Raw genomic sequence first — 26205 nt, 5'->3', positions numbered from 1 at the left:
AGAGGACAACTTGCAGAGACTAGTTCTCCTTCTACCACATGGGTTCTTGGGATTCATCTCAGGCCGCCAGACTTGGCAGCAAGTGCCTTTACCTGCTGAGACATCTCACAAACCAAGATTTAGACTTTAAAACCATTCTAGAAAGATTGATTCTAACAATCACTGAATTGATCCATAATGTTCCAAGAACCCACAAGGTACAAAAACAAAAACAAAAACAAACAAACAAACGAAAAACAGAGGAGTTCCTTGAGAGACCTCTACCCCAAATGAAGATAAGGTTCTCCGAAGGGTCTTGGACTCAGCACATCTCAGCATAAACACGTTCATTGTAACTTACTGCTAAATTAAAGCAACCAAGAAGTAGCAGAAAAGCTATGGAATACATGGCACATGATTATGTCATATGCAATTTCATATGATGGTTAAATTCCATTGTCTTCATGAAGGCATTGATACTAACCACCAAAGTCATCAGATTTGGAATATTTCTTTTTGTAGAGATAAACATAAATAATAGAACTTATTTTCCATGAGATTATCTAACCACTTAAATTATCAATAAACAAGTATCCATGAAATAATGACTAAAATATGCACCAAAAAATAAAAAATTAGTATTTACTCCAAAACCAAGTTATTTAAGAAAGTAAGATTTTCCTACATTTTTCTTGGCTCAGAATTTCATATTGAGGTGAAGCTAACTATTGTTTTTGGATAGTGTGAACTGGTTTTCTTCTTAATTCAAAGCTCTTAAAACAAATGAATGGCTGGGGGGTGGGGTATACGCCCAGCACTCAGGAGAGACAGGTGGATCTCTGAGTTTGAGGCCAGCATGGTCTACGAGCAAGTTTCAGGGAAGCCAGGACTATACAGAGAAAACCTGTCTCAAAAACAAAACAAAACAAAACAAAACAAAAACAACCAAATAAACAACAAAAAAAACCAAAACAGCCCCCCCCAAACCAAACAACAACAACAACAAACAAACAAACAAAGAAGGAAACTTTCTTGCCCTACCTGCTTAAGCAACCTCTCCCTCTCCTCCATCGGCGACCCCATGCTTTTGTCTTCTGCAATCATTTGATCTCGATGGGACTCTAACTCATAAAGCTTTTCATGTAGCAATACAGCCTCTTGTTTTATCTGAGAGTGTGCTATTTCCTGAGGACAAAAAAGGAAACTGTAGTTGGTCTTTTGTAGAGACAGAAAATTAAGAGAAAGCCACGAGGCTGTCTAATCCACCATGACTGATGTTCTCAGACGGACAGGGAGCCTACCCTGAGAGTGCAAACTGAGCACAGGCAGCAGCTGGCCGGAAGAAGCTGCCTTGGGGACTACTGTCAGTGAACAGTGACCAGGAAGAAACTAGGACCTTGCAGAGTCTCAGAGAGAGCAAACCTTGCTGATGCATGTGACTGCGAACCTCCACAACCCCAAGAAAATAAATGTTTACTGCTTTCCTAACCCAGGTTATGACCGCTTGTTACAGGAACACTGGGAAACTAACGCAGGGAGAACAGTTGCTGTGTATTTACCACAGCTCCACTTTCACAAAAATAATCTCGAAAATGAAACAGATGTGATCAAATTCTTTGAGATAAAAAGAGCTGGAAGTGACTGCAGTGATAACAATGAATATACTGACATCTGAACCTATTGTTGATTGCGCAATTGATCTATGGAACTATATACTCCTCTTCTGGCCTCTGAAGGCACCAGACATACATGTGGTGCACATACATGCAGGCAGACAAAACACTCCTAGACATAAACTAAATCTTTTCTTTAAAATGTACATTTTCAATGGAGATTATTAATAACCCCAGAAAACAACTAACCTATTCATTTGCAAGGATGTTTTTAATCATAAACATTACACACTGCACTAATTTAAAATATTGAAGGATAGCTCAAAGACAGTCAAAAAGATGGTATTAATACATGTGTAGGAGGGAAGGGAGCCAGGGGTGTGCTACAGGTGCCATATCACAATTCCAAACATGAATCTCATTTGAAGTTTTCTACTATTTTAACAACCAGACGGGATTACAGGATTGCTATGGAGATTAAATGAACATACTGGTGATGTGTATAAAGAGCTAGTGAAATTGGGTAAGGAGGAAGTAAATGTCAAAGTAGTTCTATCCAAAAGGGGTAAAAAAATAAACATTTTATGCCATTTTTCTTTCAGTTTTAAAACCATACACATGCCTTTATTTTGTGAACTAAAACTGTTTTTAAAAAATGTGGAAATGGGAAGTAGGATCAGAATGCATGTATGACATGAAATCCACAAAGAATCAATAAAAGTTAAAAAAAAAAAAAAGGGAAGAAAAACACAAGTGTTATACCCTCAGATGCTTTATCCACCTGCACCCCCACCCTCTGTTTTCAGTCTCCTATAGTGTATCTAAACTGCTGTTACATTTTTGCATAGCACTGTGGGGCAATGATTTGCTTTGTATGCAGTAGTTCCTAAATAAAAAAACCAAAACACCAACAATAAAAAAACCCAAAGTACTTCTTACCCATCTGAGACCTTTGTGATGCAGAATGGGAAGAAAATACACTGAACTCCTGTAAGTAAACTCCTGAGCGCATGAGTTGGGTTAATGTTCCCCCAATTATCTCTCAGAGCTTAGTGACAGGAAAGCAATCCATGGCTTGTACTCACAGTTTCTAGGCTCTCCTTTTTTATGTTTAATGAATCTAGTTGTTGCTGAAGTGTATCTAATTCCTAAAGGGGAAAAAGGCAAATGTAAAGTAATAATATTTTCTTCATTTTAATATCTCACCTCTGAATGTAAAAATTTTGCAAATATATTCCATTTCTATCTTTTCATATAGACTACAACTTACCAAGGTTTTATCCTGTTTGGGATAGTTCCTTTCATTAGTTCTAAACTCCTTCCTACATACCATCAAAAACTTCAGATTTTGTCACAATTATCCTACCAGTGTCCTGATAATAGTAATTATCAGAAACCTTCAAACTAATGATGTCATTGTTCAAAATCTAGATTTAAAATTCTAATCTTCAGCCACATTTTCACATCTTTTGCCTAATTGTTTTTAGGGCCAAGATGTACATATACATGGGAAAGGGACAGAGGGAGGAAGATGGATGGAGGGGGAAGAGGAGGAAGGAAGGGAGAGAGAGAGGGAGGGAGGGAGGGAAGGAAGGAGAGAGGGAGAGAGAGAGGGAGGGAGGCAGGGACAGACAACTGACAGAGGGAAAAGGGAAGAGGAGGGGGAAGGGGGAGCGAAGAAGAGGGATAGATAAAAGAGAAAGAACCATTGGTTAGTCATTCATAATCCCTGTATAAAATTTAATATATTTTGGTAGTAGTTCGACATTTCTACAATATTCTTTCTTCAATGACTCATTTTATACAATAAATTTTGTCTAAGATAAAAAAGTTCTACTAAAATTAAATGAAGGAGTATCTGGGAAATAAACAATATTCATTACTGGGTGGTTATTGGCCCAATGTTTTGGTAATCCTTCAGGGAAGTGTCATCTGGGCTTGAATAAGCATGGTGATGGTTAACTCCTACAGGATTATCAGCAGGCACATAAACTGTTCCTTTAAAAAATCAGGGGCCTAAGAGGTAAAAAGGTTTGTTGCTTACCAAACAGGGAGAAAAATGAAAGAAAACTAATGTCTATGTGCCTCTGGCCTATGAGTCCCTTTAAGGTTTCCATTAAAAGGCCATAAAAATCCAAGTTTTTAGGCCATGTGTGGTGGTGCATTACTTTAATCCCAGCACTTGGGAGGAAGAGGCAGGAGGATCTCTGTGAGTTCAATACCAGCCTGGTCTAAAGAACAAGTTTCAAGGCAGCCATGGCTAAATAGTGAGACCTTGTCTCAAATAAGTTCATCCAAGTGTTTTCATATAGTTTATGACATATAAAGCTGAAAGGTGCAGAGAACTAAACTATTATGTATTTTTTAAAAGCTAGAACACCATGCAACATAAAAAAATGAATCCTGTATCAGTGCTTCTCATGCTTCTAAGATCATGGGAATTAGCTGAGGACTTTGTTACAATGAGATTCTGATGAGTAGGTCCAGCTCAGTTCTCAAGCACACTGATGTTGATTTGCAAACTGACTTTGAGTACATGTAGCATTGTGCTACATGCCTAGCACACAGTCCAAGGTAATATTACCTGCAACAGTTTCTCATTTGTGGTTTTCATTTCTATGTACTTGACTTGTTTTTCAGGAGACATATTTTTGATAATACCATCTGCAGCTTGCTTTTCTTGTTCAACTTCTTCTTCTACACTTCTGATCTGTTTCTCCTTCCTGAAATCAAAAGCATGCAATGTTCTTGTTAGTATATTGAGGGAAGAAATCAAAGATTTTATTTAGAGGTACTTAAAAAGAAAATCAAGCACAGTGAATGAAAGAAAGTCCTTATATCTATTTATTTATTTATTTGTTTGTTTTTTGAGACAGGGTTTCCATGTGTAGTTTTGGTGCCTGTCTTGGATCTCGCTCTGTAGACCAGACTGGCCTCGAACTCACAGAGATCCGCCTGCCTCTGCCTCCCAAGTGCTGGGATTAAAGGCATACTTCACTGCTGCCTGGCCCTTATATTTATATTTTACAAAGTATATACAACTTGATCCCAGTAGCATAGATTTTTCTCTTTGGCATCCCTGAACCCAGATTCTTTATTCTCTATTTAAATGTATGAATAAAAGAGAAAGATCATCTCAGGCCTTGTACATATGAGGGTTCATTTCATCTTTTGGTGATCATACTCTCAAAGTAAGTTTTAGTTTTAAAATAGTGATTTTCAAACATCATTTAGTCACAGCATTCTTTGATCAAATTAAATAAACTCTGTATAGAAAGTTACAATGTAAATCATTTAAGGCAAGGCAGCTCTGACTGAACTGGCCAACAAGGAGAGCTACACTGCAATATGAATACTTTCTTAGGATTTATTTATCCTGTGTGAATGAGTGTTTTGATGCATGTATGTATATGTTCCTTTAAAAAATCAGGGGCCTAAGAGGTAAAAAGGTTTGTTGCTTACCAAACAGGGAGAAAAATGAAAGAAAACTAATGTCCATGTGCCTCCGGCCTATGAGTCCCTTTAAGGTTTCCATTAAAAGGCCATAAAAATCCAAGTGCCATGGAAGTCAGAAGAGGTTCTCAGATCCCTGGAACTAGAGCTACAGAGGGTTGTGAATCACCATGTGGGTGCTGGAACCAAACCCCAGTCCTCTACAAGAACAAGTGCTCTTAACCACTGAGCCACTGTGCCAGCCCCAGTTTGATTTTTTTAAAAAGAAAATCATAGGTTGGGTGAGATGGCTCAGTGAGTCAAAGTGCTTGCTGCACATGCCCGATGATCTTTTAATCCATGGAACCCAAAGCAGGACAGACCAAATCCACACACTCAGCACGTGTGCTCTTGTGCTCATATGCACATGTGTACATACAACAACAATAATAAAGTTCTATTAGAACCTTAAGAAGAAAGTATACCTTAAGATCAATAATATGCTTTGCTTAAATGTGCTTTTACCTATTGCTTTAAATACAATAGTGTAGTGGTTTGAAAGAAAATGGCCCCTAAAGGGAGTGGCCCAGTTAGGAGGTGTGGTCTTGTTGGAGGAAATGTGTCACTGTGGGGGTGGCTTTTGAGGTCTTTTTTGCTCAAGTTTCCCTCAGTGTGACAGTCAGTCGACTTCCTGTTGCCTGCAAGATGTAGCACTCTCAGCTTCCAGCACCATGTCTGCCTGCACACCACCATGATGATAATGGACTGCACTTCTGGAACTGTAAGTGAGCCACCCATTAAATGTTTTCTTTATAAGAGTGCCATGGTCATGGTGTCTCTTCACAGCAATAAAAACCCTAACTAAGATGAACGGGTATTTACCAAACATATTTTAGCACCATAATACATTAATTTCCTAATAATAGTCATGATTATCCTAATCATTCGAATAACAATATAATCACAAAAAATATCATTAGTGTGCCCTGTATTTTATTTTCTACATAGTCAATTACTGATAGGGTACAGAAACCTTCAATTTAAAAATAGTATTTTTATTAATTATTTGAGAATCATATAATTTTGATCCCTAACCTATTCCTCCATATCTGCCCTATCTACCCTCACATAGCTCCCTCTCCTTAACTTTTGAGTTCTCTCTCCTGTCCCAGTCCAGTGAAGCTTGTGTTAGGCAATTCTCTTGGGAGTGGAGCCTGTCCTGGAGTATGGTTGACCTACCAGGGGTCATTTCATTAAAGAAAGCTGAGAGAATTTATTTGCTAGGTATGGTGGCTCACGCCTTTATCCCAGTACTTGAGCAGCAGAGGCAGCAGATCTCTATGAGTTCAGGACCAGCCTGGTCTACACAGGGAGTTCTGGGCTAGCCAGGACTGCATAGTGAGAGCCTGTTACAAAAAGAACAAAGAAAAATGGAAAGAGTGAGTTTGACTAACATAGATTTTTAGTATCCAGATCATGAATTTCTCACTGCTTTTCAAAATCTGATTAACTTACCATTATTCACTCTTAGATAACAATTTCTACTGTCCTCAATCAATTAGCAGCTAAGTCCATTAGATCTACATACCTTCTATACATTCATATCCTACAACTAGCAAAATGAACCTAAACTTAGAACATTTCCTACAAACATCTCAGAATAACCAAATAAAATGTGAAGGTAATATGACAGACAACTGGGAATTTCAATGTACTTTTTTTGCCTCACTGTTGAACAGGCAGTGGTATTTTCCCTCTGATCATCAACAATTACAATGTAACAATGTACTTTCTACTGTCAAAATTTAGATGAGTACACAGGAATATGAAGCACAAAGTGCGATTTATTTCAATCTTAGTTTTATCAAGTTTACTAAGACACCAAGGAACTATCTTTTGGAGAAAAAAAAATCATTCTACATTTCATTACTCAACAAACACTGTTTCTTCCTATGTCCATTGTAGTTAGATGGGAACTAATATTGTATAATACTACATTTACAGAGGACTAAGATTACATCACAAGGAAGGCATCTTATTTTCTGAAGGCATATAATGGCTGTCAGGTCTTTAGATGACTTGAGCACTTTGCCCCTGTTATAACCTGGCAGTAAAGTGACTAATAAAAGCAAGGTACCATAAAAATGAGCAAACAACAATGTTGAAAGGCAGTGGAATATAAAACTTGGTGGTATATTTTTAATTTGAATCTAACAAAATTCAAAATAGCTTTACAGTTAACCCACATATCTTTAGAAACGTCTTTCAAAAATACTCTCAATATTATACACTTTAAGCCATGAAATGAAATTGTTAATATTTTGATGAAATTTTGAAACAAAACACAAAAACTAAACAAACTGCTATTTGTTACACTAAAAAGTCACAGATGTCTTTAAGAAATTAGGCTTCTAGTCAATCTTTTGCTAAGAAGCCCAGCTTCTTCTTAATCACTTGTTCACTGGGTACAAAGGTTGAGACAAAGTGAAGTGCAGTCATCTGACACAGGCTTTTCCAATGCAGTAGAAGAACCAGAATAAACGTCTTGAGCACACCTGTCCGTCTCAGATACAAAAAGGACAAAGCAAAGGTAAGAACTTATACACTTAAGGGCTGGTAGTTGTTACTGAGCTCAAACATGAAGTTTGTTAAATCTGTAGAACAATCCTTGCCTTTAGTGACAGAGCAGAAAGCACGATCGTATTTTCATGCTGTCTACTGCAGAAATAATATAAACCTAGAAAACGGCCAACAGCTCTTTACAAATAAAGTTCCAGCGGAATACAAAGTTCTCATCTAGCAAATCAAACTTTGAAGAACTTTTTTTTAATTTTTAAATGTTAATCAGATAAGTCTGAAGTAACTTTAACCTTAAAACAAGTTTACAAGATTAAAAGAATCACTAGTTGAAACTACTGAAGTTGGGTGATAACTACTATTATTAAACAGTTTTCAAAAACCATTTCCAATATAAGTTAGTTATTATTTAAGTTTTAAAATTCAAAAATCACATAATAGTAAAGAAAAGAAGTAAAAGATAATTTAATCATTAACATCTCACTCCAAATGTACTGTATTATGGTATAAATACCTAAAATATTGAAGGACAAAATTACTTCTGGACTTTATGTAACAAAATCAAAATAAGTGCAGCATCTTTTTATCTCACTACATATAGTAAGTCACAGAAAAATAAACCCAAATTCCTACACTTGAACTAAAACTTCCTAAGAAGAACATGCTTTCTGTATTAGCATTATCCCTTTGGGTATAGATTTGGTTTTCCTGTGTAAGGCTCTTAAATCCATAAACTAGCTAACAGAAACTGATGCTCTATTTCTTCCTGATTTTATTAATTCTTTTAAAACACAAAAATCATTTCAAAATAACTTACAAATTGAAAAAACTTCAAAAGAAATAGCTGTATTTAACGGTCTTTTTTTTTTTTTTAACTGACTTCTTTTTAAATCAACTTTTGAAGAAATAGTTTTGTCTGAGGATGTATGTAGCATCACAACTGTTAACATTCACTCTCTGTTGATCTCTCCCTGAGCAAAAAATATAAGCATGTGTGAAAAAGCTTGTAGACAGTGTGGGTTAAAACTTTAAACATAGTGATACTGCAGGTATGTTGACAGTAGAACCTTGACTATATGCTGCTTTTAACTCTAAAATTCATTTGAAGAAAAATGTTTCTAATCTTCACAATTTTCTTTCAGTAATCTATAGAAAACAATTACTAGATGATAAATATAACATGATCTTCTAGCTTCTTCTTGTCACAGGCTTACAGCCCTACCTTGACTCCACTTCAATCTTCATTTTTTTTTTTTTTTGTTTATTGAGCCAAGGTCTTTCTATGTACTCTTTGGTGTTCTGGAACACATATGAGCATCATGGGGGCCTCAAACTCATAGAGATCCTTCTGTTTCTGCCTCCCTAGAGTTGAGATTAAAAGCATGAACTACCACGCGTGGCCCTCACTTGCTTCTATTTCACGCCAACTCTTCACTTAAACCAGTTAATTTTTTCATAGCTTATTTGCTTTCTTTAACCATCTTTATCTTACATGCCTGAAAAACTAGCACTTCTCCATTACTTACTTCTCCTCACTCATGTCTGCATATCACCAGAGACATCAGTACTAAGCTTGCCATACCACTGTGCAAGCCATCAAAGAAGCTGTACAACTATTCGTAGAGATTACTAAGCACAGGTTAGCTAGCTTTCATAAAAGACCTAGGCATCTTCTTTTTATGACCAATGGTGTGGAGTAAGTTGTAGCTTGATCCCACTTCTGGCTCTAAAAGAGTGATGGAGTGTTTACCATATAAAACTTACATTATATAAAATCTAGGAGACAAAGTAGCTTTTTCTAGTAAACTTGAAAAGACAAAAAGAAGAAGAGAAATAAAGCTAAACAGATCAACAAATTGAAAGCAATGAACAAGTGGATAAGAACAGTACAGCATTGAAAAATAATAAATTCTTATTATCACCTATGAGCAAACAGGCTTCAGTAACTTGAAAAGAATCTTCTTAACTCTACTCAGTTTTTCTGCTTCTGCTCAGATGCAATAATCTTCTTAAAATTCTTAAGTATAACAAGTGCTTTTAAAAGGTGTAAGTTATTATAAATTTTAGAAGACCCCTAAACATGACAGGAAATAATTATATCTTTTCAAACATGTGATGACTTTGAGAAAACAGGTAGACAGAGAAAACAAAACATCATAAAAAAAAAAGATAAAATAGAAAATAGAAACTAAGAATATTACTTTTCAATAAGGGGCAATTTCTACTTTGAGCAGCATATTAAATACACCTATTAACTTTGGCTTCTATTCAAAACTTGACTACAATAAAAGTTCAAGGTAAAGAGAAGTATCAACTCACAAGAAAAAAGAGAACGGACTAGAAAGTAACTAATAAAATTTAGAAGTCTGAAAATTAATAGAAGGTAACTGCAAAAGCAAACTTTTTTCCATGTTAACATTGGAAAAACAGAAAAACCACTTGATTTCTACTACAGGAACTTAAATTGTTCAGAAATTACCATTATCAGGTATTCTGGAAGTAGAGGAGGAGGCAAGAAGTCCTCCGTACCTCTGCTCTGACACATGATGCTTCTCCTTTATGGAAGGGAAGAGCTTTCTTCTCCTGTGGAGAAATCTGGATACTAGGCCCAAATGAACAGAGGAACACCATTGAGATGAAGTTATAGCTGATATACCAAAATCAGTATTAAGCCACCTTTTTAGCACTCTGTTCTTGGAATGATGGCTACAGAGCCTTGCGTGTATAGGAAGTAATTCAGAAAAGTTGTTCTATGGACTACAACTAATCTGAGAGAAAGGTAACGACAGTGAGAATTTCCTCCCAAGTCCAGCACGTTCATTCTACAGGAATGTCTATAGTCAGTGATGCATATACAAACACATAGCTTTCTATTAGCCACTTAGTTTCCCACTTTACCCCAAGCAAAATATTAACATTCATGAAGAAAGCTTCCATAGCTGGAAAAAATAAAACCTGGGGACACAAAAGCTATTCATAAAAAAAAAAAAAAAGAAGACAACAAAAAAGCACAAAGGGTGGAAAAAAGTTAGGAAGGGAGGGAGGAGGAAGAGAGAAAGAGAAGGAGAAGAAAATATATCCATGCAGCAGGACCTACTGAAGAAAAAAATATTAAGAGAATGAAAAGAGGTCTAGAATTTAAAGAATGTAGGGGAAAAAAAGATAAAGTTGAGATTGTCTCCAAAAAGTAGAGCAGAAACTATAAGATATATAGGAAAGTAAGGATTTGAAAAAAAAAAAGTTATTCCAGATGGTACAATACTCAATTTAAGCAGTTCTACAAATAGTATTACCAATCAATGGAATAATTCAGAAAATAATTTTCTCGGAACTGAGTGATATAACTTCCAGATTGGAAGGGACAACCAGGTACCCAATTTGACTGATAAAGCAAACTTTAAAGGCACAAGAGCATGAAGTTGAACACACTGACTTTTGGTGTTTTGAGAGTTAGGGAGAGGCAAGTTAGACAAGACGAGTGAGAAAAACGTAAGTATTGAAACTTAAAGACAGTAGGACAATGGCCATCAGTATTTTGAGGGAAAATTATTTCCTACCTAGAATTCAATTTCTAGACAAATCACTCAAGATTTTACACCAAAACAATCCTTCCTGTGGTCCTTCTGGAAAGTTATGATGCCCCACCAAAAAACCCCAACAATAAAACAAGATAAAGACTACAAAGAATCTGTACATGAAAGTCAGACATGACCAGCTGTGGAAATGCCATCCACTGGTCAGCATGTCTAGACCAAGCACAGCAACAGGCTCCGGGAGAGGCTTTTCATGTAGTTGACAATGAGGAAATACTTACTATGCACTATTTACTAAGAAGTTTGCTATGGGACAGCATGGGAATAAATTCATGACCAAAAAAAAAAAAAAAAAAAAAAAAAAAAAAAAGCTCAGTTTAGCAGAAAAAAAGCCTAAAATGGAAAAAGTGATCATGCTACATGGTTCTGAAGTAGAATATTTTCAGGTGTGTTACTTTTGTTTATGTTGCATTTGTTTAACTCTGTGAAGCTGTGTTACTGTGCCTGTCTAAAACACCTGACGGTCTAATAAAGAATTGGCCAATAGCAAGGCAGGAGAAAGGATAGGCATGGCTAGCAGGCACAGAGAATAAGTAGGAGAAATTTGGAAAAGAGATCTAGAGCCAGAGAAGGAGGAGGACTCCAGGGGCTAGCCATCTAGCCACCCAGCTACACAGCAAGTCACGGAGTAAGAGTACGTAAGAGAACAGGAAAAGCCCAAAGGCAAAAGACAGACGGGATAATTTAAGTTAAGAAAAGCTGGCTAAGGCTGAGCTCCGGGAATCCAACTGATGAGAGAAAGGATGGATTCTGCAGGTGAGGGACGTGCAGATCATGATGGGAGGATGTGCAGAGATGACCGGCCACACTAGTGGAAGCCCATGAACTGTGGACTGGTGGCTGTGGAGCCCCCATGGGACTGGACTAGGCCTCTGGATGCAGAAGATGGTTGTTTGGCTTGAACTGTTTGGGGGGCACCCAGGCAGGGGGATCGGGATCTGTCCCTGGTGCATGGACAGCCTTCTGGGAATCCGGTGCCTGTGGTGTGACGCAGTGGGAAGGGGCTTGGACCTGCCTAGGCTCAGTGTGCTGTGCTCTGCTGAGTCCCCATGGGAGACCTTGATTTGGGGGATGTAGGGATGCAGGGTGGCTTGGGAGAGAGGGCTGGGGGGGGTGGGAGGAGGGAGGAAGGGGAATCTGTGGGTGGTATGTGGAGTGAGTAGAAAATTTCTTAATAAAGAAAAATGAAAAAAGAAGAAAGAAAGAAACAAAGAAAAGCTGGCTAGAAATAAGTCAAGCTAAGGCTGGGCATTCATAATTAAGAATAAGCCTCCATGTGTGATTTACTGGGGAGCTGAGTGGCGCCCCCCCCCCCGCAAAAAAAAGAGCAAAAAGAGTAAAAAACCAACAACATGGTTCAGTAACCAATAATTTACATGTGATCGTGATATTATAAACCCTGAATATTCACCTGGCAAAATTTATTTAGCATCTGTTAGAAAGTGAACAGACAATGTACTAGAGATTACAATAGAAAAAAGCAGCAATTTTTATCTTCCACCACTACAAATCAATTATAATATCAATACAACACCCAAAATTGAAATATCAAGAAGCATCCATTTAAATATATTCTTAAGTATGCACATAATTGTAAATACACATTCCTCTGGGCTTTTTTTTTTTAAATCTACATATATGCTGAAAGTTGTTAACATAAATATTTAAATTGTTTATAAGTTTTGTTTTTTCATTAGCTCTGAAGCAAAGAAGACACACTAGAAAAATACTGAGTCTCAGTATTTTTGAATAGTCACAGGGGCTGTTTAGTTTAAGGTTAGTATACAGGATAATGAGAGGCAAAGTAAATGCTTCATGTTTTATGTATTTTAAAAGAATAATACATGTAAAAGGGAAAAAGGAAATCAGTATGTCCTCAACCTCTAAAGTTTATCTCTTTTCTCTTAGGCCTTCGATATGAAAGTCACATGCTTCATTACCTTGTTTTGGCCATTCTCTATACTACTCCTGTTTGACAAAAGCCAGGCCTCTGAAACAGTAAGTTTTTACGATCAATAGTAAAAAAAGAGGAGTAAAATGTATAAAAGAAAAATAAAGACAACTGATGAACTACTAAAAATTAACTCTTGAGAACCAGTGAGGTGTCTTCACAGCTAATGAACAGTGCTTGCCACTAAGGGTAGCAACCTGAGTTCCAACTCCAAAACCCACTATGAAAAGTGAGAACTGACTCCTGAAAACTGTCCTCTGCTTCCACATGTGCTATGACATGCATGTGCATGGACACACACACACACACACACACACACATATTGTACACACATACAAATATAAATAAAATTTAATATAAAATAAAAATTAAATATTTACCTATCTATATACTAAAATTCTGTAACCTCTGAGCAAAAGATTCTTTGTTCTAAAAATGAATCTTCTTAAAAGCTAACCAAATGGGAATAAAAAGATGGTTTAGCAGTTAAGAACACTCTCTGCTCCTGCAGAGGACCTAGGTTCAGTTCCCAGAACCCACATGTTGGCTCATACGGATGTGTAACTGCAGATCCAGGAGATCTGAAGCACTTTTCTGGCCTCCACAAATACCAAGCAGATACATGATGCAATATTTACATGCAGGAACTCACACAAACACATAAAAATAAAAATAAAAAAAACCTTAAAAGCTGAATAAAGTAGAACTCTGTAAATTTTCACTATAAAATTAGAGATTAGTTTTAAGACAAAAAAAAAATCAGTTCAAAACATAGGATGAGGGCAAGAGAGCTGAGGCAATGGTTTAGTGCAAGCAAGAGGATCTGAATTACATCCAACATTGACCTCTCCTTCTCCTGATACACAGGTAAGCACATACTGTACATATACAAAATAATAATAATGTAAACCAATGGGATATAGCCTGGGGATAGAACTCAGTAAGAGAGCTTTAGTTTAATGCCTGGGTTCAATTCCCAGTTCTGCCTAAAATAGACATTTTAAGCAACTAAGCCAGTTGTGTTGACATATACCTGTAATCCAGAATGTATTAGCATGAGGCAGGATCATCAGGAGTTGGCCAGATCATGCAATATACTGTGGGACCCTACTGCAAATAAAACCAACACCAACACACACACACAAAAAGAACTCCACCATGCCAATCAATAAAAATCATAAAATGTAAGAAAAACTCACTGATGTAACTTACTACATTATGTGACTGCATTATTTCAACTGCAGATCCATCAAGAACTATTTATTCGGTATATAGTTACATATGGGAATAATTTCTTGTATTCTAGCTCATTAACAATCATGATTTAATTTGATATTGTTTTGAGACAATTATGTAAATCAGGCTGTCCTTGAACTTACAAAGATCCATTTGCCTCTACCTGGGATTAAAAGTATGCATCACACATCGAGCATGGTTCTATACTTGATAGAAAGCAATTATTTACTTTTCAAATACCAAAGTTTTGAGCTGTTAGACCAACAGAGATTGTTGGGTAATATTCTTTGTGTAATGCTTATATAGTAACAGGTAGAAGTTATCTGTGGAACAAAGTACTCTCCTTGAGTGGTTGAATCAAAATTTCCTTAATCTTTAGTATTTCATCTCCATAAAGAAACACATTTGATTTTTCTTTTCACATTAAAGTATAATTTTTCCCAGAATTATTTTTATCCAACATTTCATCTTGGATATGTAATTTTAATTACTCGTTAGAATTTTTCCTGATTAAAGCATTTCCATTTTTTTTCTTTTCTAGGACGTCAAATGTAATTTCACCAAAAGGAATTATTCCTTGATTCCAGAGGATATCAGTAACAATGTTACCATCCTTGATCTCAGTTACAATCAGATCACTCTGAATGCTTCAGACATCAGGGTGCTACAGATGTATTCTTTACTCACTGAGCTCTACTTGATGGAGAATAACATTACTGTCATATATAATAATAGTTTCAGTAATCTCTCCAACCTAGAAATTTTAAATCTCTGTGGAAATTCCATCAGTGTAATTGAACAGGGCTCATTTGCTGGCTTAAATGAAGTAAAACAGTTATCTCTCTGCCGAAACAAAATATTACAACTGAATCCCAGTACTTTTGTGCCTCTAAACAATCTGAAAGTTCTGAATCTTCACGGCAACCTGATAAGCCATTTTGAAGTACCACCACTACTTCATCTGGAGTTACTAACCTTGGACGGAAATCCGTGGAACTGCACCTGTAATCTACTCGAGTTGCAGAACTGGCTGAACAAGTCTGATGTGACATTAGGTAAGCGAGAAGACAATGTGACTGAGCTTTGATGGTTCATGTCAGAATTAGAACAGATGAAAGAAAACAGCTGGGATGGAAGTATTGCTCAATGGTAGACTCGGGCCTTGAACTTCATCTCTAGCACAGTTAAAAATAAACCAAAACCAAACCAAACGAAACCAAGCAAAAAAAAAAAAAAAAAGCAAAAAAACCACCTGGGAGAAACTGCAGAATGGACACACTCTCACCCCACCTGGTGGGGGGGAGCTGTAATTTCAACACTGGTATCTGCAAGATGATAGTATTAGACATGCAGAGTCATTATATAATATTAATTTTACAAGTCAGCTGTGGTAGTGCATTTAATTCCAGAATTTGGGAGGCAGAGGCAGACAGAGTTCTGTGAATTCTAGAGCAGCCAGGATTACACACTAAGATCCTAGCTTAAAAGAAAGATTAATTTTCCTTCAAGTACTTCCTATATATTCTTTGGTGTATTGTACCACAAAATACACAAAAAGAGGTGCCTTAGTTTTGTCCGGTTGGTTATCTGTTTTTCAGCACTGGGCCTTGAACTCAATGTCTTGTCTTATTTTGTTAACTGCATAGCATGCTCTGCTTAGGATCCAGATTATAACAGTAATCTTAATCATAAAATTTTCTAACATACAAACTAAACAAAACATACTGCAATTAACCTGCATAACAAGAATATGCATCAACACTCATGTTGACATGCAAATTCATCAAGAGTTCTTTTCTTACAATAAAAAATTTTGGGTTCATTTATTTTATAGTATATGTTTAAGTGTTTTGCCTGCATGTATGTACGTGTACCATATGTGTACCTGGTCTCTGCAAAGGTCAGAAGAGGGCACTTGATCCCCCAGAACTAGAGTTAAGGATGCTCATAAGCCACCATGTAGAAGCTGGAAATTAAACAGAGACTGTCTGCAAGAGTAGCAAGTGCTTTAAACACTGAGACATCTTTCCAGTCCTTCTTATTGTTTCTCTAATGAGACTGACTTACCAAAAATTCCAGATCAACATTGTGTTATGAACCACTTCTATTGTCTATAATACATCTTAATTTATTTCTTTTCTAGAAAATGAGAGCATCACCATGTGTAACTATCCAGATGACCTAAAGTACTACAGCATCAAGTCAGCACCCTTTACAACTGAATGCCACTCTAAATTTATTTCCACTATAACTGAAGATCTTTATATTGATTTTCAGTCCATGAGGAATTCAACTTCCAATGGCTCTTTAAACAACTTAACACGGAACTCAGGTAATGTATTGGTTTTGAATATTACTATTGCTGAAGGTGTTGGACTAACCACACAATTCTCCTGGAACTCAGGTAATGTATTGGTTTTGAATATTACTATTGCTGAAGGTGTTGGACTAACCACACAATTCTCCTTGTCTTTCACTATTTTGAGTTTCTATGAACAATGTAAAAGAACAATCCATCTCAATGAAGATTTACAAAATACTAGGATTCCAACTGAGGCTATATTAGATATCATGCACTTGAAATTATGTATTAGTTAGCCAACTATTTTATTAGCCAAACCAACACACTTCACAAGTATAAGTTAATGGTTTTATGTGAGCTAGTAACAATACCTGGTTTTATTTTATGGACTACTGCATATACATGAGAGGAGATCCAAGTCTATATACAAAATTCACTTCGGTGTCAAAATACCACATGTATGTAGTCTAAAGATAATTTTATACACTATTTTTTGGGACATTTGTGTTTTTACTATGACCTGTCCCTTGAGAACTGCTATGGATTTCCACTTGTGAAATTATGTTAGTGCTCAAAGCGTTAGTTACAGATTTTGGAGCATCTTGGGTTTTTTAATTAGGATTGCTCAACCTTTAGTCATTTGGAAAACGATGTTCTTTGACCAAATTTTTCTTTAGTGTTTTAGTAACTTTAATTCAAAGAAAACTGTACAGTATGTTCCTTCCCAACACTGCTTGACTTTTGTTAACTTAACGACATCTCCCTCTCTCTCTCTTCTATTTAAGAACATGAACCTCTTGGAAAAAGCTGGGCTCTCCTTGCTGGTGTTGTCCTCACTGTCCTGCTAACTTCGCTCCTCATCTTTACTGCTATCAAGTGTCCAGTGTGGTACAATATTCTGCTCAGTTACAATCATCACCGCCTGGAAGAGCATGAAGTAGAACCCTATGAAAATGGTCTTCCTAGAAACCCAAGTTCTCTTTCACAAATAACAGATACAAACTCTGAAGACACCACAGTAATATTTGAACAGCTACATTCATTTGTGGTAGATGATGATGGGTTTATTGAAGACAGATATATAGATGTCAATGAGGTACATGAAGAAAAATAATTTTATCATGTTGAAGTTATGAAAAATATTATCAGTCTACTTACAAAAAGATTTTTATTTGACAAACAAAACTATAACCAGTAGAACTTCATATTATTCAGTACCTTATGTAAATATCATACAATTATTTTTTTACTGACTTGCACAAGCAAGTCCAAATGCAGTAACTCATACTCTGGTTGGCTACAAGTTGAATAATTTATCTCCACCACCAGCATTTACTAGTGTCGACAGTATTCAGGAAACCACAAACTGGGAAAAAGAACGCCTATGGATGATTGTTTACTAAAATGAACATATTCTGGTATTAACAAATACATGTGCTGCAATGTCTGAAATTATACTAAAATTTTACTCAATAAAGAAATATAAAATTTAGATTTATATCAACAAAGTGAGGAACAGTGAGCCTGGACTATATAAATTGGTCTTACACTCACAAATGAATTCACAGAGCTGGGCAGTGGTGGCGCACACCTTTAATCCCAGCATTCGGGAGGTAGAGCCAGGCGGATCTCTGTGAGTTTGAGGCCAGCCTGGTCTCCAAAGAGAGTTCCAGGAAAGGCGCAAAGCTACACAGAGAAACCCTGTCTCGAAAAACCAAAAAAAAAAAAAAAACAAAACAAAAAAAAACAAATGAATTCACAGAACTGAGTAACATTTTTTAACGCTGCCTGAACCTAAAAAACAAAATTTCCTTAAAAATTGGTAGCAATTTAAAGCATAGGTAGAATGTTGAGGAATTATCCCTAATAATCACTACTGATTTTGACAGAGATGCTAAGGAAGGGTTCCACATACAATTGCCATATCCAATACTGCAATGGCTTCTAAACTGGGCACCACAACTACTTGTGAATTTTCTTTCCTTTTTTTTTTTTTTTTTTTTTTTAATGCTTTTCGAGACAGGGTTTCTCTGTGTAGCTTTGAAGCCTGTCCTGGAACTCTGTGTAGCTTTGTAGACCAGGCTAGCCTCGAACTCACAGAGATCCGCCTCGCTCTGCCTCCCGAGTACTGGGATGAATTTTCTCTTAAAACACACATTTCTGTATCTCTTTTGGGAGATTATCTTTCAATTCATTCTGAGCTGGGAATACTTAGGTAATCCACACATATCTGTTTTTGTTTCAATAAACAAAACAATATTTCCCAAACTGTTTTCTAGAAAACTGACTTTCCACAATGACACTGACAAGCATTTACAGAAAAAGAAAAAGGTACCTGGTCAAATTACCAAAGAATCTGAATTAAACAAAGTGAACTAAGTTTCTTTCCTTTAGTACTTATAGAGATTTTACTAAGCTGAGGTGTTCTCTGATAACTCAAGAGTAAAATATTGAATTTGAAGAGCATTTACATAGCATGTATAAGACCCTGCCTGGGTTTTCATCAACCCCACCCCCCAGCCTCACACACAAAGAAAATATAAAATTTACTTGATAACCAAACCTTTTCTTGGAAATACAGCTAATAGCTAACAGCACTTTAACAGACCAAAGGACATGCTCTGGAAACACTAGCCCTAAATAGGAAGGGTCTATCTAAAGCGAAATGCTTACCAGTTCTCTTATAATGGCTTAGCTGCAAATATAATTTGAACCACTTACAAGTTTCAAGAGTGGAATTAGAAATTAGCAAAATCTGTTTTTACCATTCTATTTGTGGGAAAACTAAGTGTATTTATCTGAATATTTTAGAGATAAGGCTATTTGTAAAACAATGAACTTTACTTAAATATGTAGCATATTTTCTATGATTTTCTTCATCCACATACATGGAAAGGGACAGTGACCAGAGTTGAAGACGGAGCATACTGGAAATGTGCTGACAGAACTTGGAAATGGATACATGGGTATACAATGCTCAATTCTGGTGTTCCAATTTCTATTTAATAAAGATATTCGGGGCTGGAGAGATGGCTCAGTGGTTAAGAGCACTGCCTGCTCTTCCAGAGGACCTGGGTTCAATTCCCAGCACCCACATGACAGCTCACAACTGTCTGTAACCTCAGTTCCAGGGGACCCGACACCCATGGCAAAACACCAATGCACATAAAATAAAGTTAAATGAAAACAAAAAAACAAAAAAAATATAAAAAAAAGATATTCAAAAGAATGTATATGATAACATCTTACAAAAAGACTAATAATGTAGATCTTGCCATATCCCCAAAAAAATCCTTTTGAAAAGTTACATAAACAGTGCTGACAAGATAGTTCAGCAGTTGAGCTGGAGAGATGGCTCAGAGGTTAAGAGCACTGGCTGTTCTTCCAGAGGTCCTGAATTCAATTCCCAGCAACCACATGTTGGCTCACAACTATCTATAATGAGATCTGGTGCCTTCTTCTGGCATATAGGCATATATGCAGGCAGAACACTGTATACACAATAAATAAATAAATCTTAAAAAAAAAAATAGTTCAGCAGTTAAAAGGCCATGCACCATGCCTGACAACCTGAGTTCAATCCCCAGACCCACATGGTGGGAGAAGAGAATCAAGTTGTCCTCTGACCTCCACATGTACACTATGGTACATGTATGCCAACACACATACATACATGCACACACACACACAGTAAATAAATTTAAAAAATTTTTAAAGTTATGTAAATAGTACATTCATTTGGAATGTCCACAGATGGAAAATAAAATATATCCCTTAAACCAAAAGACTGATATTTGTTAATACATATTTTTCTCATGTTTATAGTAACATAAAGAATATAAATATATCTAATCTTATGAATTATAAATAGTTCTAAGTATCAATTTTAAAACACAATTAAGGTATCTTTTTTTAAATAATCTATCATTCTGCTAAAATATCATTTTCTGCCTAGAATATCTAAAAATTAATCTTTGAGAAATACTACAAAATAAAATTATAAATAAGGAAAGATTGCACCTGATCTCTTATACTCAACAGTTCATTATTGGGTATTTAGTAAATATCTGACTGAGGAGAAATAAATTAATATAAAATTGTAACTAATATGCTTTTAAAGGACAACTGATCTTTACCAATGCCAAACTAGCCAGATAACTCAATTAAAATCATATATTTAATATGTAAATATTGTTGCAATCATATGCTGAGGCTATACTTACAACCAGCTTATATTGGACAGGTTTTCCATAATAAACCAGAGAATCAAGCCACACTAAGTGATGGCAAAAATGGAAGCTTTTGACATATGCTGTCTATATGTATGATCTTTCTTAGTTCCTCTAAACACAGTCAAGATTAAGCCTAGTGACCAAATACTTTTCAAAATTTTTACTTTTTTTTTTTTTTTTTTGGTTTTTCGAGACAGGGTTTCTCTGTGTAGCTTTGCGCCTTTTCTGGGACTCACTTGGTAGTCCAGGCTGGCCTCGAACTCACAGAGATCCGCCTGGCTCTGCCTCCCGAGTGCTGGGATTAAAGGCGTGCGCCACCACCGCCCGGCAAAATTTTTACTTTTTATTTCCAGCAGATATACTTTTAAAACATGTAACTGTAAAATTTATATATACAACTTGGGTATTAGCATAAATTCTGAGATAATGGAATAGGGACACATAAATCTTAAATTCTTTGAAGCATTCAAAGTTACAGCTTATATGTTTGCATATGTAATTTTTCTAGTACTTAGAAGAGTATCTTACATACAGTAAGTAAATGGTATATGTTTGCTCAATGGTTTCAAAGCAGGAAGGAAAAGAGAGGAAAGGAAGCAAGAAAACCTTTCAAAAAAGAGCTTAGTGTTCTTGTATAAGAAAGAGGCTGCCAGCTTTTCCATACTTAAGAAAACTATGTATAGCAGTATTAATGATTGGTGGGGAAAGATACTCCTTTGTTTCTAATCAACAGATGAGTTCTATTTCTCTTCCAAATATTTCCTCATTATATTAAGCAACCTATTCTTCATCAGGTTATTTACTATAGAAGTAATATGGGAGTATATTTGGTGTTAATAAAGTTCAATAATTTTGGTTAATAATTATTCTTGCTCTCAAACAGATTAACAGTAGTAAGCTTCTGGAACAGAATACTATACATACTTTTATACACCATAGCTCAACTTTTACATTTACCTTACCATACGCTGCTGTATCTAATGTGGTTCAAAACTAATTTTAAAAATTATTTTAATTCACATTTACTATCTTTGTAGGGATTATTGTTACATTTTATTATTGAAATCAAAGCTAGTTCATATTTAGTCTTTCTAAATAAGCTATGTATAAATACACATAATCTATAGACAGCATAGAGAATACTAGTATAATTATCATCAATGCCAGTTAATGTACAAAGCCTACTGACTAATAACTTCTTCATTAAAGTAGAACTAAAATGCCATAATTCAAACTTGTTAAAAGCCTATGGTAAGTTCTAAGAGTAGATATAAAGACATAATTCATCTTAGAGTTTAAGTTCTTAGAAGCAGAAATCATATTTATAGAATTGAGTAGTCCTTTCTTTTGTATAAAATTTAGCTCCTTAGGAGTAAATTAAGATAGCATATATTTGACATTAAGATAAATTTTGTATTGAGATGTTATGGTAAATTAAGATAAAAAATGATACATTTTCTACTACAAACAAATACTTTAACTGTAAGAGGTCACTAAGATGCCAGTTGTGGTTTTTTTGTTTTGTTTTGTTTTGTTTTTTTACTCATTTGTTTTATTTTGTTTTGTTTTAATGAGACAGGGTTTCTCTGTGAAACAGCTCTGGCTATCCTGAAATTCAATTTGTAGACCAGGCTGGCCTCAAATTCACAGAGATCTGCCTGCCTTTGCCTCCCAAGTGCTAGGATTAAAGGCATGCACTAACACACCAGGCCAGGTGTGGTTCTTATCTGTAGTCCCAGCACTTGGGAGGCTGAGGCCGGAAGATCCTTGTGAGTTTAAAGTAGCCTACACTACAGAGTAAGATATTGCTTCGTAAGAATCTAACAATTAGTTAATTAATTTAAAAAAGCAAAATAAGAGAAAAAGTTTAAATTTTATAAGGAAATAAATGACTCACAAGTTAAACCATGTATCAAAACTCATTTATGAATCTGAACTTACGCTTGTCTTTCGGTAAATATGACATCCATACTCTGTGTTTCTCGATCATTTTGAGCTTTAAGCTGTGCAAACAATTAACACAAAAGTTAGTCATTAAAAAAGGGTAACCAATCAAACCAAACTCTGTAAAGGTTACTCTGTCTTTGAACTAAATGAGATTACTGTAATAATGCCAAATGTAAAAATTAGAAAAAAATACAACTTTCATCTAACAAGGAACACTATCAGATAAATTAGTCCTTTATATTGACATTATAAGCTCATACCAAAATAATTCATTTTTCTTTAGTGATCTGCCTAATAATTAATTTTAAACTTAATTTATGTAAAAACCATTTCAAAAACAAACTGTATGTTCAATAAATACTTGATTAGCCACTGCTGAATTTAGAATCAACGCAATTTTGTTCTTAAACTTTTCATGATTTCCTAAGTACTCCTAGCTGACTGTATATACACAGACCTAAATCTGGACCTACCCCAAATAAATGACCAAATGCTTTTTAAAGATTTTGATATTTATTTCTAGCAATAAAATTCGTTTCCAAGTTTGTGAAACTAAAAATAACTTACTAAATTATTTTAGAACCCCAAATTTAGAACTCATTTTTAAAATTCTGGGTTTTTTAGCTAGGCTGATGTGAAGCATGCCCTTAATTCCAGCACTTAAGAGGCAGAGGTAGACAGATCTCTGAGTTTGAGGTCAGCCTGGTGTACTGAGGAGTTCCAGAATAGATAAGGGCTACCCAGGGAAACCCTGTCTCAGAAAAAGAAAGAAAAAAAAATGCTGTTTCTTCGATCATGTAAATAAATTATAAGCTATAGAATTTTGTTATATTTTATCCAAACATTTAAAATGAAAATAAGTTAGATATTAACATGCATACTGAAGACAAATTCTCCTTTACCAAAGTCAGTATTATTAGCTATGCCTGGTATCATATCCATTCCTCCTTCTCCTTGTTAGAAAAACTATACGGAGGCACTGGAAAGTTGCTCAGCAGTTAAGAGCACTTGCTGCTCTTCCAGAAGACCTGTGTTCATTTCCCAGCACCTATGTAGAGGCTCACAACTGTCTGTTACTCTAGTCCTAGGCAAACTGATGCCTTCTCTGGCCTCTGAGGGCACAGGGCATAGACAGATATGCAGACAAAACATCCATGCACTTTAAATAATTAACTAAAAAAAAGTAAGATTTTTAAAGGTATTATTTCTATTGAGTTTTAATTCCATTTAAAAAAAATTAAAACCTAAAAAAGTTATAAACCAAAATATTGTGAGCTAATATATATCCAAGATGGTTCTTCCCTAGTATAAGATCAGGTGAAGCAGAGCTTTATTGACAGATATTAAAACATTTACTCCAACAGCAACAGGGATATAAAGAACAATGAAAGGTACTTAACCATAATTGTGATATTTATGATCAGAGTCATAACGACCTCTAATGTCCATAAGGTTTTATCAAACTGTTTCCAGATAAATGCTTTATTTTAGAGGATATGATTTATACACAATTAGTACTTATATTTATATATTTTCTTACCATGTTGTAATCATTCATTACTTCTTCCATTTCAGTATTGGTATTGAGTTTATCTACCAACTAAAAGCAAAAATATAACAAAACACCATTTTGTTAGCCTTAATGTTTTAAGTAAGTCTTAATACACATACTTATTTTTTATAAATAGCTAGTCATTTCAGTGTTAATACTACCAGGTGTCTTACTTTCTAAGAAAAAATATTGAATCACAGTGAAAAATAGTATTAAAAAACTAAACATACTCTTCATTTAGCCAATAAGTAAACTAAATTTTTGGTGTGGAAAAGTGAGAAGTGATGAAATACTGTTCCTTTAAGAACACTGAAGAGCTATCCCTGCTTGGAAAAGATCAAGTTTATAAAGAAAGGTCTGAAACACAAAAAAGCAGCATTGAAAACTATCTGCCACTTGTATTTTTCCCCTCCTGGAAACATTAACTGTTTTAGAAACTTATACTAATGAAAATGTAAAACAACTTTCCTTCCTAAAAATTTTTATAAAGCAGTGGAGCAAAGCATGAACAGTACACTAGTAAGTCTAATCCTTAAATCAGGCAATGGCATCCACAGCTAATAACACAGCTCTCCCTTGTCCCAGACAGCGATTAGGGCCTGGTGTCTGCAGTAACTCAGTTTTTACAACACTCTCAGCAAGTATAAATTATACGCCACTTTTTAAAGAAATGTAGGAAGTAGCAGAGCCAGAATTTGATCTTAGTTTCGAGACAGTGTCTCACTGGCTCTTGCTCTGCATACCAGACTGATCGTGAACTCAGAGATTTGAGTTCCTCTGCCTCCAGAGTGCTGGGATTAAAGCACTCTGGCAGAATTTTGTTGTTTTTAGGAATGTTTTTGACTGTGAGAGGATTCTTTTTTTTTTTAAATAAAAGGTCAAACTAGTAAAAAAAAAAAACTAATCAAAATAGTCAAAAACTATGGTGATATTTTATTTGTATTAAAATGTTATTTTATGTTAATAAATAAAGTTGTCCAGGGGTCAGAGCTATTAGCAAGCCATAGGAAAGCAGGGCAGTGGTGGCGTACGCTTGTAATCCCAGCACTTGGTAGGCAGAGCTAAGTAAGTCTCTGTGTGTTCAGGGATACAGCCAGTATTGGATACACATGCCTTTAATCTCAATACCAATCACAGAAAATCTGGAGGCCTATACAGACAGGCCGTGACGAGGCGGTCATGTGGTTGGGTTTACAACCAATGAGAAGGCAGAACAGGAACTCTATATAAAGACTTTAACACAGGAATAGCTCTGGTTCGGAGAGGTAGGACCACCTCAGGAGGAAGGGTAAGGTTTTGATCTCTTGGCTTTCTTCTTTGCATTGGTTCTGTGTTTCTTATTTAATAAGAAAGTTGATTACATCTACAAAAAACTATTTAGGTGTAGTTGATGATAAAAGACTAAGCTTTATTTTGTTATATTTATAACACTGTAATCTCTATTTTATATTTTAAAATGTAATACTTTTTTGTATTTGTAATATAAATTAGTGGTAGTAAGACCTAAAATACCTGAATGCTAGTTATATATCAGATCACCAGTTAACTTCTTTCTATTCAATGAATATTAGCTCATTAAACCCATAAATACCATGTTTTACATGGTATTAATATTTTTAATTATTTTAGTTTATTCTTTGACATTTTATATTTATTTACCTAATACATTCCAGCATAAGTAAAAATATTTAATACTTAAATATTTTACAAAAGTAACTTTTCTTTTTGTGGTGATATATTATGTACCCTAATAAACTTGCCTGAGGATTAGAGGACAGAGCCAGCCACTAG

At 35.4% G+C, this 26205-nt stretch overlaps 2 protein-coding genes across 3 annotated transcripts in view; one reads left to right on the top strand and one right to left on the bottom strand.

Annotated features, from left to right (window-relative positions):
- Positions 1-26205, bottom strand: part of Ift74 (intraflagellar transport 74) — a 74201-nt gene that overhangs the window by 33130 nt on the left and 14866 nt on the right. For both annotated transcript variants that reach the window (XM_059254531.1, XM_059254532.1), the window contains 5 exons: positions 24403-24462; positions 22857-22918; positions 4177-4315; positions 2678-2740; positions 1021-1164 (listed from right to left, as the gene is read on the bottom strand). In XM_059254531.1, the coding sequence (XP_059110514.1) occupies positions 1021-1164; positions 2678-2740; positions 4177-4315; positions 22857-22918; positions 24403-24462 (468 nt within the window). The remainder of the gene's footprint in view (positions 1-1020; positions 1165-2677; positions 2741-4176; positions 4316-22856; positions 22919-24402; positions 24463-26205) is intronic.
- Positions 13112-17797, top strand: Lrrc19 (leucine rich repeat containing 19). The gene is made up of 4 exons (XM_059254533.1): positions 13112-13192; positions 14923-15436; positions 16525-16713; positions 17469-17797. Exons 1-4 carry the CDS (start codon positions 13112-13114, stop codon positions 17795-17797), a joined length of 1113 nt encoding a protein of 370 aa, XP_059110516.1.

This window comes from Peromyscus eremicus, chromosome 2 (assembly GCF_949786415.1).
Source record: "Peromyscus eremicus chromosome 2, PerEre_H2_v1, whole genome shotgun sequence".
NCBI lineage: Eukaryota > Metazoa > Chordata > Mammalia > Rodentia > Cricetidae > Peromyscus > Peromyscus eremicus.
Note: the sequence above shows the minus strand (reverse complement) of the source record. Positions and strands in the feature narration are given on the sequence as shown.